The following is a 15,299-nucleotide window of genomic DNA, read 5'->3' as shown; positions in this document are numbered from 1 at the left end:
CGATCCAAAAAAAATTTGGACTTTTTGGACACAAACCCGTTTGATCCGAAACATGATGGGTTCGAGCCAGGCCGGGCCGACCCGGGCCAATTGCGAGCACTAGGGCGCATGCCCAAACTCCCGTGGATAAAATAAAATCATCCACTAGTGCTATTCTTCAAACAAGGTCAACTAGGCCAACTTTAAAAGTCAGCCAGATTGATTCTAATGCTGATGAACAACAAAAATCAGCAAGACCAATTTTCCAAATCGATCAAGCTAGCTGCAAAGCATACTTGTATATTGTATTTTTAAGCATCTATAGCTTGGGACTAGGAGATTAAGGAAACTAGAATCACCAGTCATCGACAACGGATCATCAAACATCAAAACTTTAGAATTAACTGGATCTAGATCCATTTTTCTTACACTCGTTTTCCAATCTACTTCTCTCATTCTTCATTAACGCAGTATGGTTGGTAGATCAGTGAGGGCAATCTATAATCATCGCAGGTTTTGATTGGTTTTCGAGAGATCTCACTGTGACTTACATATCTTAAACATATATGAAGAGGCACCATATTTGATTATCAACATTGCTTAAGCATCGATCGAGCTAAAAATCGACTAGACATTACGTGCACCGGCCGATGTATCTACTTATCGTTACGGTCAACAACAAGGTAAGATGTCCATCTCATCTTTCAAATGATTGGAGCCCCTGCTGTACGGAATGGAGAATCGGGGGTAACTGCAGTAGCGTCATGCTAAAACGCATGCACATCGTGGGGCCCGTCCCAGTCATACTAGATTCACGCTTCCAGCAAGCAAAGCAAGCTGTTCTGCGCACCGGACGCGGACGGACAGCCTGCTCTGCCTCTACTGAACTACTTCGCCACTGCACCTCCCACTCCCTGCCTGCCCCTCTACAAATCTCTCCTGCTCCACTCTTCTCCACGTCCATCCCGCGCCCCGAATTTCCCGAGCCAACTCCGCCCCGCCCTGTCGCTTTCCCTTCCACACGCGCCGTTCGCTTTGATCGATCAGGCAGGCATGGCCGACGAGACGAAGCAAGAAGCCGCCGCCCCGGCGGCCGAGGTGGTCGTGACGGAGGAGGAGAAGAAGGCAGAAGAGACCGCCCCGGTGGCGGAGGAAAAGGCCGTGGAGGCGGCTGTAGAGAAGGCCGCGGAGGCGGAGGCGGGGGCCGAGGAAAAGGCCGCGGAAGCGGACTCGGAGGAGGAGAAGAAGGCGGAGGAGGCCGAGGAGGCCGCCGCGGGCGATGAGGCGGCCGTGATCGATGGCACTGGGTCGTTCAAGGAGGAGAGTAACCTGGTGTCCGAGCTCCCCGACCCTGAGCGCACAGCGCTCGCGCAGCTCAAGGAGCTCGTCGCCACCGCGCTCGCTAACGGGGAGTTCAACCTGCCGCCGCCGCCAGCCAAGGAGGAGGCCAAGAAGGAGGAGCCGGCAAAGGAAGAAGCTCCGGCGGACAAGGAGGACGAGCCCAAGGCAGAGGAGGCGGCTGCCCAAGAGCCCGTCAAGGAGGAGGCCAAGCCTGAGGAGCCCAAAACGGAGGCGCCGGCGGAAGCAGCGCCCGAGGAGGTTAAGGACGAGACACCCGTGCCGGAAGAGACCAAGACTGAGGCTCCCGCGCCGGAGGAGCCCAAGGCCGAGGAGCCTGCCAAGGAGGAGCTCAAGGCAGAGGCGGCGACGGAAGCGGTCGCCGAGGAGACCAAACCAGCTGAGCCGGTGCCGGAGGAGGAGGAGAAGACGGTCGTTGTTGCCGAGGAGGAGGCCACCAAAACGGTGGAAGCCATCGAGGAGACGGTCGCCGTCGCCGTCGCCGCCGCCGCGTCCGAGGAGCCCGAGGCGGGCGAGCCGAAGGAGGAGCTGATCTGGGGCGTGCCGCTGGCGGGCGACGACGAGCGCACGGACACGGTGCTGCTCAAGTTCCTCCGCGCGCGCGAGTTCAAGGTGAAGGAGGCGATGGCGATGCTCAAGTCGGCGGTGCTGTGGCGCAAGCGGTTCGGCATCGACGAGCTCCTCCTGGACGCCGACCTCGGCCTGCGGGAGCTGGAGGGCGTGGTGTTCTACCGCGGCGCCGACCGCGAGGGCCACCCGGTCTGCTACAACGTGTACGGCGAGTTCCAGGACAAGGAGCTGTACGAGAGGGCCTTCGGCGACGAGGAGAAGCGGGAGCGCTTCCTCAAGTGGCGCATCCAGCTCCTGGAGCGCGGCATCCGGGAGCAGCTCGACTTCTCGCCCAGCGGCATCTGCTCCATGGTGCAGGTCACCGACCTCAAGAACTCGCCGCCCATGCTCGGCAAGCACCGCGCCGTCACGCGCCAGGCTCTCGCCCTGCTACAGGACAACTACCCGGAGTTCGTGGCCAAGAAGGTACTGTATAATTTCTCTTTACAATCCAAAATACTACACTTTCACTAACAAGTCGAGAATTCCCCCGCGTATTCAGTTTTGTGCAGTTGTGCTTGGTTAGAAATGGGGATCTCTCTAAATTCTCTACGCCTCTGCCGTGCTTGTTTCAGTAAAGTTGCATAGGCTAGTGCTACTGCTAACTCGAAATGGTGGTCCAAGCAAAGGCTGGGACTTTTTTTTCCCGCCCTTCCTGCTTTCCCTCTTTTCTGTTTTTGTTTTGTTTCTGAATTGGGGAGGAGAGAATTGATATGGTCGGAGCATTGATCGATTGCAGGTGTTCATCAACGTGCCGTGGTGGTACCTGGCGGCAAACAAGGTGATGAGCCCATTCCTGACTCAGCGCACCAAGAGCAAGATCGTCTTCTGCAGCCCCGGCAAGTCGGCGGAGACCCTCTTCAGGTCTGCAGTACTATCACTGCTACCACGCACTCAGGTTCCACATCATATCCTCACATTATCGCATCGAATTCGATACAGGTACATCGCCCCGGAGCAAGTCCCCGTCCAGTTCGGCGGCCTGTACAAGGAGGACGACACCGAGTTCTCCACCTCCGACGCCGTCACCGAGCTCACCGTGAAACCGTCCTCCAAGGAGACCGTCGAGATCCCAGCCACCGAGGTTAGATCGGTCGATCGACTCTCTGTTCCTGTATCCTGGATCCCATGCGAATCTCATCCTCACCACCGTCGCATGCAGAACTCCACCGTGGTGTGGGAGCTCCGCGTGCTGGGGTGGGAGGTGAGCTACGGCGCCGAGTTCACCCCCGACGCGGAGGGCGGCTACACCGTCATCGTGCAGAAGACGCGGAAGGTCCCCGCCCACGAGGAGCCCATCATGAAGGGCAGCTTCAAGGCCACGGAGCCCGGCAAGCTGGTGCTGGGCGTGAACAACCCGGCGTCCAGGAAGAAGAAGCTGCTGTGCCGGTTCAAGGTGAGGAGCGCCGCCGCCTGATGAGGGTCGTTGGTCTGGGTCCCAGCAGGTACAGCCTGCCAGCTGCTTGACCACCAGCCCGACATGTATAATTCGATCGATCGCCAACCAGGTCCATACCGCCACCATTTGAATGAACATGCTGCATTGCATTACATGATAGGAGAGAGAGAGAGAGAGAGAGAGGACAATAAAGAGTTTCTGCTTCCTAGCTAGGCCCGTTCCGTGTCCTGGTCGTTCTTTGATTATTTGTTGGCTTGCTGTTCTTTTTTTTCCTTGGGGGGAGGGTCGCGTTTGTATGTGTTTATTACTTGAATGAAAACAAAAGTGAGCTTGTTATATGAGATAGCCATGGCTTGTTGAGGTCACCGTGGTCCGTGGTGGGGTGGGGGAAGAAGAACAGTAACAGTTGCTGCCCGGCCTGTACATTTCTTTCATCCGTGGATTCTGTTCCGTCGACATGTTTGTTTGAGAAAGCGTGCCTGATTTGTCCCCCTCTCTGTCGTTGCCGGCGCGCGGCGCCATGTTCTTCCGCTGATTCCATTCTGTCGTTTCCCCTGGCGCTTTTGGCTTCGCGTCGCATTTTGGCATCGATGGTAACGAGCCATTCAAGACGAGCTTAGGCTGTGGTTCCAATTCCAATCACTGGCCGGACGAAAAACAAAGAACCCAAGTCCAAACAAAAGCACGGCCAAGGAAGCAAGCTGTAGATAGATTTGAGCGCTAATTTGTAACAGCCAGAGCCAGGAACATGCAGAGGAGGAGAATGTTTGCGAGGCTGTGCGTGCGAGATCTCCGCTTTGACCACGCACGCCACCGGTCCGGTCCGGTCCTGTCCTGGCCTGGGCTCGGCAGTCATGATGTGTGTCCAGCGTGGCCACGACGCCATGATCCCCTAGCTGTACCTGCACGAATAATGCAGCCTGCCGATGCGGTGAGGCGGCCGAGGGGACAACCTGTGCCGCGCCGTTGCCCCGTCTTTATCCCAGTGCTCCGGTTTCCCTCATGATGCTGGGCATTTCCATGGAAAACTACAAGCCGCTACTACTGTCATAGTCACGCATGCAAGCTCTTCTCGTCAGGATTTAGTTTGCATTGCACATTCTTCGTCTTCTTCTTCATTTAAAAGGAAGAGGTGGATGCTGAGCGTTTTCATCGCGGTTTGGTGGTCCAGACATGCGGCGGAGACCCAGAACTGTAGCTTGCAAAGCTGCAGCTACATATATAGGCTGCACGCCACGGTTGTCGTGCCGTGGACCAGTATGGACTTGGAGAGCTTTCAGCTTGACATCTCCGGCTCGGGACCAAGGCAAAACTGAACGGCTCCAGTTCACACAATCACTCCGCGTACATGTACATCCATCCATATCTGAACCCACGAGTTCGCTCCGCTCCGACTCCGATCCAGGTTTCCTGTCTGTGGAGACGCCGGGAACAATGCATATGCATGCACGCTAGGTCATGGCGCACGTGTCATGCTGCGTGGAACAGGGGATGCAGGACAAGGGGCAGCTATTATCCAAATCATCCGACTGGCCAGCGCTGAATGGCTGAACCCTCACCATTTGCCTTCCCATGCTGCTCTGAATCGAGTCGGTCGGAGGTGCGCGTACTGCTATAGATGTCCAAATGGGCGGGTCGTGCCGGCTCGGCCCGAACACGGCTAGACCCGGCACGGATTAGGGCTGTGCCGGGTTTCGGGCCGCCCGACAAGTCCAGTCTATTTGGACATCTATACGTCCTGCCGATACACCCACACTCCCTTCCTATCGCAGTCACAGAGATGGCTCGCTCGGCTTGGATCGAGTCGTTTGATTTTTTTCACGAGCTTAACTGACATCTTAGCTCGGTTTGTTAATGAGCCAGGTCGTGAGCTAAACAAGCTACCATATTTCGACAAAATGAAACTATATGTATATTATTTACGTAATAATTGATGAACATACTATATGTTTGTGTGGTGTCTATGGCCTATGAGTTAAACTAATGATTGATGACCTATGTTTATGTGTTAAATTGGTATATACGAATATAACTGCGAGTTAAACTGATAAACATGTGTGTGAATTATATGAATTGATGAGTTGTGTTAATTTGGTGATACATTGATGTGGTATGTGAAACTATGAATATAATTATTATTTTCTATTGTTAAATTAATTTAAAATTAACTAGAAATTGATTATATATATATTGTTTTTCTGCTCTGCTCGCGAGCTAAACGGCTCAAGCTCGTAAACGAGATGAGCCGACTCTGTGGTTCGTTAGCTTAACGAGCCGAATCGAACCAGCTCGTTAGCTTAACGAGCCAGCTCAAACTCAGCCGAGCCGATCTAGCTCGACATCCAACCCTACTCAAAACCAGACCGTGTAATAATAGCAGGAGTATGCTTAGGGATGGCAACGGGGAATTTCCTGTCATGGAATGGCTCCCCATCACTGTCGTTGCGGGGAGAAAAATTCATCGTCCCTGTCCCCGCGAACGTTCAGGGAGAGCCTTTTCTACCATCCTTGTTCCCGTTGGAGAATTTATCTTCTCGGAGAACCCCGTGGGGAATCTGTCCCCGGTAAAAGTACAATATTTACAGATAAATTGCATACAAATTTAATAAACAAGATTGAAAATTACAAGAGACATCTACTTTAGTAATATGATATGTACTGAGTTTTTACTATAATTTTAACAAGTAAATTGATTAATTTGAATAAAAATTTTTGCGGTGCGGTACACGGGGAACGGGGGATGGTTTCCCATCCTCACCCCCGCGAACCCGATGGGGATTAAGTTTTTCCCATTTATCTCCGCGGGGACTAAATTACTGCTATATCTATCCTGTAAGGACTAGTTTGATTACTCTAATATTGACCGCAATCCACATGTATTAAAGTGGATTAGAGTGTAACTTAAACTAATTTATATCTTAATCCAGCTCAACATATGTGGATTGTGGTTAATACTAAAATACCCAAACAATTCCCAGCTGTGAATCGTGAGTCCCCGTTGCCATGTCTACTCCTGTGTGTCCATGTCCAAACAATCAGCTTTGCTGCAGGTGAAGCACCTGCCGGCAGGCACGTTTTGGTTTGGCACTCACTTTGCATCATCCGTAAAGGAAAAGCGGGTGAGATACAACCATGCGCAGCGGATTGGACGCGACCTGTCATGCGAGCAAGCTGCTTTTAGTGGATGCGTACGCATTTCATACTCAGAGCACGTCGCCCCGCCTTCAGCGTGCAGCACAGAGCATGCGAGCAGCCCGTTGGATCTGACTGCGAGACGCACGGAAACACAATCAAAATTCGAAAAAGAAAAGGATAAAGAGGAAACATGGGCCTACCGGTACCCGTGAGTCAGTCGAACGCTGCCTGCCTGCACCTACACGTCGAGCTTCAGCTGCAGCCAGCTCTGTGGCTTCTCGCTCTTTTGTTCTTGTTTCGAGGAATCTATTAGCTCCTCACTTGTGTCGACCAGTTGATATCAAAGTATCAGAAAGAGGTAGCGTACGAGAAAATGAGACGGGAAAAGAGGGAAAGCGAATGGCGCACTCGATCAGGGAGAAAATGTTAGTTGAAAGAAAGAGCGATAGCCAATTGATGAGCGTGGTGTTGGAGGGAAAAAAGTGAAGCCCACGAAAGCACAGCGTGCCTGGGAAACCGGTAAAGTTAACGGTTGCTTATCTTTCCCATCTCTTTTTATCAGGCTATTCTCCATAGAAGTTTCACTAGAGTTTCATGTACATTTAATATTGTGCCACATCATCATTTTAATGACATGACATACTCCCTCCGATTTCCTATTAGTTGTCGTTTTGGATAAGGTTCGAGTCAAACTTATAAAATTTTGACTACAAATAACTATTTTGTTATTTAGTTTTGGAACCTAATATTTATATGCACCAATTTATCATAAAAAGTACTTTTATAAAAGTATAAATGTATTAAGAGTTCATTTGTATTTTAACAAAAAACATTGGTCAAAGTTATATTTTGGAGACCGTGTCGTTGTCCTAAACGACAACTAATAGGAAACCTGAGGGAGTATTATTTAAGAGGAATGAGTTTTATTGGATAAAATTAGTTTCATGGGGATGAAACCATGTCAATCTGTTTCCAGGATATTGAAAACTGTGGGAAACCTCTATTTAGAGAGGTTTGTTTCATCTTGACATATTTTATTTACTAACCTCTATTGGTCATTCAGTTGCAGCATTTAATTATTATGTTAATCTATAAAATAGTGAAATGAAATTTTGCATTGAGAAACATTGTTTCATTTTTTTGTTTCATGACACTCTTGATGATGTGGCATTATTGGAAAGAGTGCTATGAAATCCCTATTATGAATAGCCTCAGGGTACAAGGACGTCACTAACGCACACCACTTAGTACGTGGGAACACACAATACCACTGAATGCGCACACGTGTGTACCCTAAAACCTGAGAAAATTCTGGGACGAGCAGTGCTCAAACCTAGGATCGTCCGCTCCGCCACAGGGAGGCAGACCAACGGAGCCACGACTCTCGTGCCAAGTGGCTGCTAATTCGCCGAGCAAATGTTTTCTAATTGTCACCGTTCATCAATCTCGAATCCTCCCTCAGTTCTAACCAAAATTTAATATAAATATTTATGACACTGAATAAATGTATTATGAAAGTACTTCCTCCAGTGTACTATTAGTTGACGTTTTTAGATAAGTTTTGAATCAAATTTATAAAACTTTAACTACAAATAACTATTTTATTATTTAGTTTTGAAACCTAACGTTTATATGCTCTGTTTTATCTTGACATGTATTTTTATAAAAACATAAATGTATTAGTCAAAGTTATATTTTGGAGACTGTGTCGCTGTCCTAAACGATATCTAATAGTACCTATAGGGAGTACTGTCTGCGGTATCGCTAAATATATTAGTGTCATAAATCGTGACGGTTTTTTTTCTTTGAATCAGATCAAATTAGAACGGAATTACTTAACGAGGGATAAATACTCTGCCACTTCGAGTACGAACCATCGTTTAAGGAAGACTTGCACTAAAGAACAAGGTAAAACAATCGACCGCGTCCGTTTCCGCACTGGATTCGTTACACGCAAAGCAAAGCAAAAGCATCAGCTGCATATTGCCTCCCTCCGGACCAAAAGCTATGCGATTCAGGTCTTGGGTCTCGAGGTCACAACAGATTCTTGGTCTCCGGCAGGACCAGCACTTGGTTGACTCCCAGATGGTTGGTCACTTGGGGTGTGTTTGCCACCATAGTCCAGCAGCCTGGCTGCGCTCTCGGGTTGCAGCTCCCGTGTTTGTGTCGTCTGGCTTGCTCGGGAGACTGGCTGTTCGCGTATAAGTTTAAGCTCTCGGTCTGGCTCCACAGAAACGAGATCAAGGTCCGTTTACTGGGAGCCTGGCTGCTCGTGGCAAGTATTCCGCATTTAGGTAGTTTTAGTCTTCTAGCCCAGCTGCATACTGAGTGATAAACACCAGCTCGTATGAGCCAGACTCATATGGTAAAGTGCGCAAACAAAGTGAGTTACAGTAGCCGGGACAGACTAGCTTCATCCTGGACCAGTTGAACGGCCCGAGTTGGCCAGACACAGCGTAGCAAACACGCCCTTGGGTTCTCTTTGCTACAGTTCTTAGCGGCTCTACTTTCTCTCGCATATATACTATTTATTTACATATTATTTTTTATCCTTCATCTCATCAGTCCTTTTTTCTCCCACCGCTCTGGCTACAATAGAGAAGCCGGAGTGATAGGAGCTCTACCAAATTGACAAATGAGCTCATGCTTGACTCCAAAGAGGTTGTAAATCATGATGGGTAATGTCTACTACATCTCAAAACAAGTATATATATCTCCATTTATTATAGAGTGTAATACCCAAAATGTATAAAATGATAATATAGTTGATCTCCTGATTTCGTGTGCCATCTTATCATTATAACAAGAGAATAACTATAAATAAGAATGAGTAATTAAAACCAATGACACTTAAAAAATATGCATCATGCTGGGATTTATGGAGTGTGTGCATTTGGTGACAAATAAATCAACATTCAAATTGAGGATTTAATACCTACTTTGAATAAATAGAATAGAAGGAGAGAAACACTATAAATCACAAAATAAAACTTATTAATAAAATTTTATATTGGCAAGTTCAAATTTAATATCTAACCAAATTACAAATTTGCCACAAAAAGAATTTCTTTAGAGTTGAAGTTTTGAATTTGGAAAGGAATAAAAGAATAATAAAAAAAGAGAAAGCAGTTTTCAGCCGAGTGGGCCTCTAGTCCCTCCATTCAGCCCATCTTCGGATTCACCCCGCTAGCCCACGTTCCCTCAGCTCGCGCAGCCAGGTCCCACACGTCCAGCCCACTGCCAACTCTAGTCTCTCGCCGACTAGTGGTCCTGTTGGCTGCTCCCTCGCGTGCACACGGTCTTTGGCTGGTGGCCCACTGGTCAGGCTCTGCTATCGCGTGCGCCCAGGTCACCCTCACCGCTGGGTGGGGTACCGCGGCCGGTACGTCGTCTTCACCATGCCGCAAAGCACGGACTCCGCAGGTATGGCTGCCGTGATTCTTGGTCGGATCCGCAGCACCAGGAGAAGATTAGGTCTAGCCGCGGGGTATAAGGCCCTCCCCACCTCGTCCGCTCCTAGTCTCCGGGGTTCGTTGCGGCTGAGAGAATCACCCTGGCCACCTGAAGCTAACCCCAGCCGCGCCATCGACTGTGCGTCTACCGTCGACCTGCCCTCACACCTCCGTTCGGTGCCGGTTGGATGGCACGGGATAACCACCACGAGGCGGGGGCACCGTGTTCTTCCTCAGCTCGCGCGGATTTGGCCCACGGTGGGCACAATTCCTTACCAAAAGTCGAGGTTCTGCCATTGATTTGGGTGCGGCCGCCTCCATCGTTGAGAGATTATGTGCCTCCATCTCGGGTAAGCATCTGTTCATAGGGTTCGCCTTTGTCTCCGCTGTGGGTTGGGACTTCCATTTTAGGAGATCGTGAACTAAGTCGTTTGCACATCTCACCGGCGTGCGCCGCCGTGCTGCCTGTGTGCGCCGCCTTGACCCGGTGCGGGGTTAGGAGAAGGCCTCCTGGCCGTTGGATCGGTTAGGGGCGTCTAGGATTAGATCGGGATGGCGGTAGGATATTGACCGCAGATCCGAGAAGCAACGATTTAGATTAGATTATGTATACCCCTTCGTCCACATAGAATCTCGGTCGTGGATCACTCGATCGACGGTTCTGGATGAGCACTGTTTCATTGAATCGACGAAGTTGATCGAGGCCCTTGATTTCTAATCCTGCGGCGGGGGATCCACCGTAACCCTTCGTCGTTGCACTTTCGCAAAAGAGACCCCGTAGTTTTAAGGAATAAACCTGCCGTCCCGTATTGCTGTGCGCTGAGTCTTGGGAAAATTTATGCCGAGCCCCTGCACTTTCTAATAATAATGGCGCAGTCCAGGAATTAAATAAAACCGGAAAACAGATTTAGAAATGGATTTTGAGTATAAAAATAATTGTAAAACTTGGGCAATTCATAGAAAATTCATATTAAGCCCAAATTAATCCGTTCCAATTCCTATAATTTTGTAATATTATTGTATATCATCTAGTACCACTGTTTTGACATGAAAGTCACATTAAAATTTATATCTCATTTAATCTTGTACAAAACACACAGAATCTTCAGAAAATCATAACTCCTCCGTTTTAACTCTGATTTGATCCATTCAAGTTGCGTTAGTCTCATAGCAACACGTAGATTATTATTATTCAGATTGTTATTATGTTTGGTGTGATGTTAATTTTATCTATACCATGTTTGTTTGTATTGCTACGACTAGCGCGAGGACACGTGTCATCTGAAAAGCAAGTTGGTACCTGGAATCTCAAGTCCCAGGCAAGTTGTGCCCTTGATCACTTCTTTTTACCTACTCATGTTCTAATTAATCATAATGATCTGCATAGATTAATTTTGATGGGACCTAATAGGTTACCCTAGTTTGTCTATCTTTATACCTTGTTTACCACTGAACTTTTTTGGGTAGTACTTGCTAGTGCTATATGTGGTTTTGGGCATTGAGATACACATTATTTATGACTATACTTTTGTTATCCGTTGTTATTTACTGTTCATGTCAAGATCATTAATGTTAATTGGAACATAGAGTTTAACTTGAGAAACACGTGCCACCACAAGGGTTTATGGACGCCCTTGGCTGATTAATTAGGAAAGCTAGTGGAGGACTACCTTACCCGAAAGGGGCAAGGGCAGTAGGGGAGTGGTCAGTGTAGGGAGGTCCTTGGTTGATTTTGCTGCGATGGCGGTCAGGCAAGAACCCTGCATTGGAGCTTCCTATAACTATAGCGGGTTTTCTGAAGCTAGTGAAACTTTGTAAAGACCTCATAGTGTTACCCTGCCTCGCCTCCTCGGTAGAGGTGTATGGGAAGTCGCGATCCCTTGGCAGATGGGTAACATGACTTGTGGGTAAAGGGTACCACCTCTGCAGAGTGTAAAACTGGTATACTAGCCGAGCTCACGGTCATGAGCAGCTCAGGACTCTCTGATGATTAAATTATGGAACTAAATTCAATTTGTCATATGCATTGCATCGCAGGTGATGTTGTTACTTTTGTTCTACTACTTAATTGGGTTGGTATTTACTTATACTTAGTAATTGCTAATAAAATTTTGACCAACTTTAAAAGCAATGCTCAGCTTCAACCATCCTCTTTGGTAAGCCTTACACTTCACGTGAGCTCCCACCTTTGGCGAGTTCATGCACATTATTCCCCACAACTTCTTGAGCGATGAACGTATGTGAGCTCACTCTTGCTGTCTCACATCCCCCCACAGGTCAAGAACAGGTACTGCAGGATGAGGCGCATGGAGGATGCTGCGATGTGTTCGTGAGAGGTCTAGGCCGTCGTCTCCCAGTCAACTTTGGGTTGCTGGATCGTTTCCTCATATGATGTAATTATTTAATTATTTTTGTACAGAACTCCTATTATATAGTAAAGATGTGACATTCGATCCTGTGCCACTATGCATCATATGTGTGAGACTTGGTCCCAGCACACCTGGTGTTTATGTTCGCGCCCGGGTTTTGGACCCCTAAAATCCGGGTGTGACATAGAGCCAAACTTTATAAAACTAGTGCTCCCTCCGTTCTTTTTTTATTTTATCGCGTTTACTTCAAAAATAAACTAGCAGACAACAAATATTCGAGAACGGAGTTAATAATATTTTTATAATATATATAAAGTATCATCAAACTGATTATGAAATATATATTTAAAATAATGATGTCTAGAGATATAGACATTTATAAGTAAATTTAAGAAACGAGATTTACATTTATTTTAAGATAAATTGAGTACACTATTTGTAGCACAATCTTTATTTAACGTTGTGCGTCTCTTCAGGTTCCTAACGCGCAGTTCCTATTTTGACATTTCAATTGATTAATTTTCTTGCATAGTTAGTTAAACTTTCCTTTTCTTCTAGAATATAAGTAATTCCTTTCATTGCATGCTAGCTTCTTAAGGGCATGTACAACCTAGAACATGTTGTATGGTCCTTTAAGTATAAAATATAGCTAAGACATCTAACTTTATTTCTAGTTAATGTGTCTTAGGATGATGTTCCTTACACTCAAGATGGACCGAAGAATATACCGTTCCGTGCAAGTTTAGGAGTATAAAACCGGAGATGATTGAAGGGGCTAGATTCTCCTTTTTATTCAATTATGAATTAGAAGGGAAATTTAGCCCCTCCAATCTCCTACAGTTTTCTGGCTCCCAAACTAGTCCTCCATATACCCGGAGACACGAGCTAGAGACCATCCTTAGTCAAGAGCTGATTCTTGGAGTTTGTTTTCACTCAAGCCCCTAAAATCAACTCAAGTCACGATGCATTCATTTGCATTGTACTTGCCCTAATTCCTCCATTTTCTTTTTATAAATATCGATAAATATCTTTAATTAGTTTATTCTTTTGATTAGTTTTTTAAAGGTTGATGGATTTCATTCGCTGATTGTATTACTAACGAGTGAGCGCACAACAAAAGTTAAAACCTACATTGTTAATTACTACTACATGTTCCACAATATTTGCTCAGCACACATACCTAGACGGCATGTTATTTGAGAAACGTTTGATAAAATCCTTCTAATTTTACGATTTTTGGAATAATAGTTATTCTATCCAATGCAATAACAACAAACCACTTGTTGTATGGTGACTCAAATTCTATTAGTACTAGGACTCAATAGAGTTATACTAGAGATTTTAGTTCTATTAGAAGTTGAGTATAGAATCCTACAAGTATAACTTCTATTTGCATGTTTAAATACTTCGATCCTCAGGTCACGATGGGATTGGCTGCCACCCTCTCTAGTCTCTCCTCAGGTCGTTGGCTACTCATCGACTGACTTGGCATCTATGTTTCAACTATGGATGGTAATGGATCTCGATCCAAATGTTTCTTCATAATAAGTTAGAGCCTTTAATTGATTTTAGTTAAAAAATAATAGCAATAGAGTCTGATTCTAATCTGATTCAATCATTAAATTTTATAGTGTAAAATCTAGAGCCCATTACCATCCCTAGTTCCAACCAATACTAGAAAGGATCACCGTGTTAACACGGTGGTGGCTGGGAAGATCGCTGGTGGTGATCTCTTGAGATGGAGAAGCAGGGAAGGTAAGAATGGAGCAGGAGACAGGGAGAAACGGCAGCAGCCGAGAGAATCTTAGGAAACAGAATTCGGTTACAATCTTTGATGCCTTCCTCCAACTCCTTTCCACTACTTATTACATACCAGCACAAAGCCCACTGGCTTATAGCTCAAGCGACACCATTACAACCATCTTCTGCTGCAGCATTTGCCTCACGCCATCCACTCTGGCCCAGAAAGCCGCACGTTCTTCCTCCTAATTCTGACGCTCCTTTTCAGCCCATGGACACTTTCAGCCTTATCTTCCTGCCCCAACTCTCCAGTTACCTCTGCTGATACTGGTTTGCTGACATTCCCCGGTCAACGAAGTCCTGCTTGACCCCAAGCAGGTGACAGAGGAAAAGCCTGCTGCACAGCCTCCAAGTTCTCCCAAGTTGCCAACGAAGGAGGTAAGCCCGACCACTTGATCAAAGCCTGAGTATTGCCTTTGGAATCAAGACACCTTTGCAACACCAGTTCAGGGATCTGGAAACCTACCAACGACACCGGCAACTGATCCACGGTCACAGAAGAAGGAACAACTTTCTTTACCTGCGAAACGTGAAAAACTGGGTGAATATGCGATGAAGCTGGCAACGCCAATTTGTAGGCCACTGACCCAACTTTGGCGATGACCAGAAAAGGTCCAAAGAAACGGAAAGCAAGTTTCTGATTGGAGCGAGGTGCTAACGAGGACTGCACATAAGGTTGTAACTTGAGGTAGACGTTGTCACCCACTGCAAACTGTCGCTCCGATCGGTGCTTGTCAGCTTGAATTTTCATGCGCTGTTGAGCCCGCGCCAAGTGCTGATGTACCAATGCGGACATGACAGATTTCTCCTGGAGCCAATCAGCTAACTGAGGAGCTGGACAAGCATCCTGAAGATCAATGCCAAAATGCTTTGGTTTGTACCCATACAATACTTCAAATGGTGATAGCTGAAGAGCGGAATGCCAACTCACATTGTACCAGAACTCGGCCAAATAAATCCACTGCACCCATTTATGAGGACAGGCATTCACAAAACATCACATAAACGTTTCCAGACATTGATTGACCCGCTCTGTTTGTCCATCCGATTGTGGGTGATAAGCACTGCTCATATTCAATGCAACGCCTGTCAAGGAGAACAAACTCTTCCACAATTGACTTGTAAAAATTCGGTCTCGATCCGACACAATAGCAAATGGTAAGCCATGCAAACGGTATACTTGTTGCATGAACACGT

The 15,299-nt window shown here is 46.9% G+C and overlaps 1 protein-coding gene across 1 annotated transcript; it reads left to right on the top strand.

Annotated features, from left to right (window-relative positions):
- Positions 1 to 951: 951 nt before the first annotated feature.
- LOC100192106 (uncharacterized) lies at positions 952 to 3,683 on the top strand. Its single transcript, NM_001137529.1, has 4 exons — positions 952 to 2,373; positions 2,687 to 2,811; positions 2,890 to 3,031; positions 3,110 to 3,683. Exons 1-4 carry the CDS (start codon positions 1,033 to 1,035, stop codon positions 3,362 to 3,364), a joined length of 1,863 nt encoding a protein of 620 aa, NP_001131001.1. The 5' UTR covers positions 952 to 1,032; the 3' UTR covers positions 3,365 to 3,683.
- The last annotated feature ends 11,616 nt before the right edge of the window (positions 3,684 to 15,299 follow it).

Source organism: Zea mays, chromosome 6, assembly GCF_902167145.1.
Source record: "Zea mays cultivar B73 chromosome 6, Zm-B73-REFERENCE-NAM-5.0, whole genome shotgun sequence".
Lineage (NCBI taxonomy): Eukaryota > Viridiplantae > Streptophyta > Magnoliopsida > Poales > Poaceae > Zea > Zea mays.
The sequence above is the reverse complement of the archived record's forward strand: the minus strand, read 5'-3'. Positions and strand labels throughout refer to the sequence as shown.

Bases quoted from the DNA above. Each gene is read 5' to 3' on its own strand.
- LOC100192106 (NM_001137529.1), top strand. From the start codon at position 1,033: ATGGCCGACGAGACGAAGCAAGAAGCCGCCGCCCCGGCGGCCGAGGTG. The intron at 2,374-2,686 runs GTACTGTATAAT...GATCGATTGCAG, and splicing joins CGGAGTTCGTGGCCAAGAAG to GTGTTCATCAACGTGCCGTG. The intron at 2,812-2,889 runs GTCTGCAGTACT...AATTCGATACAG, and splicing joins TCGGCGGAGACCCTCTTCAG to GTACATCGCCCCGGAGCAAG.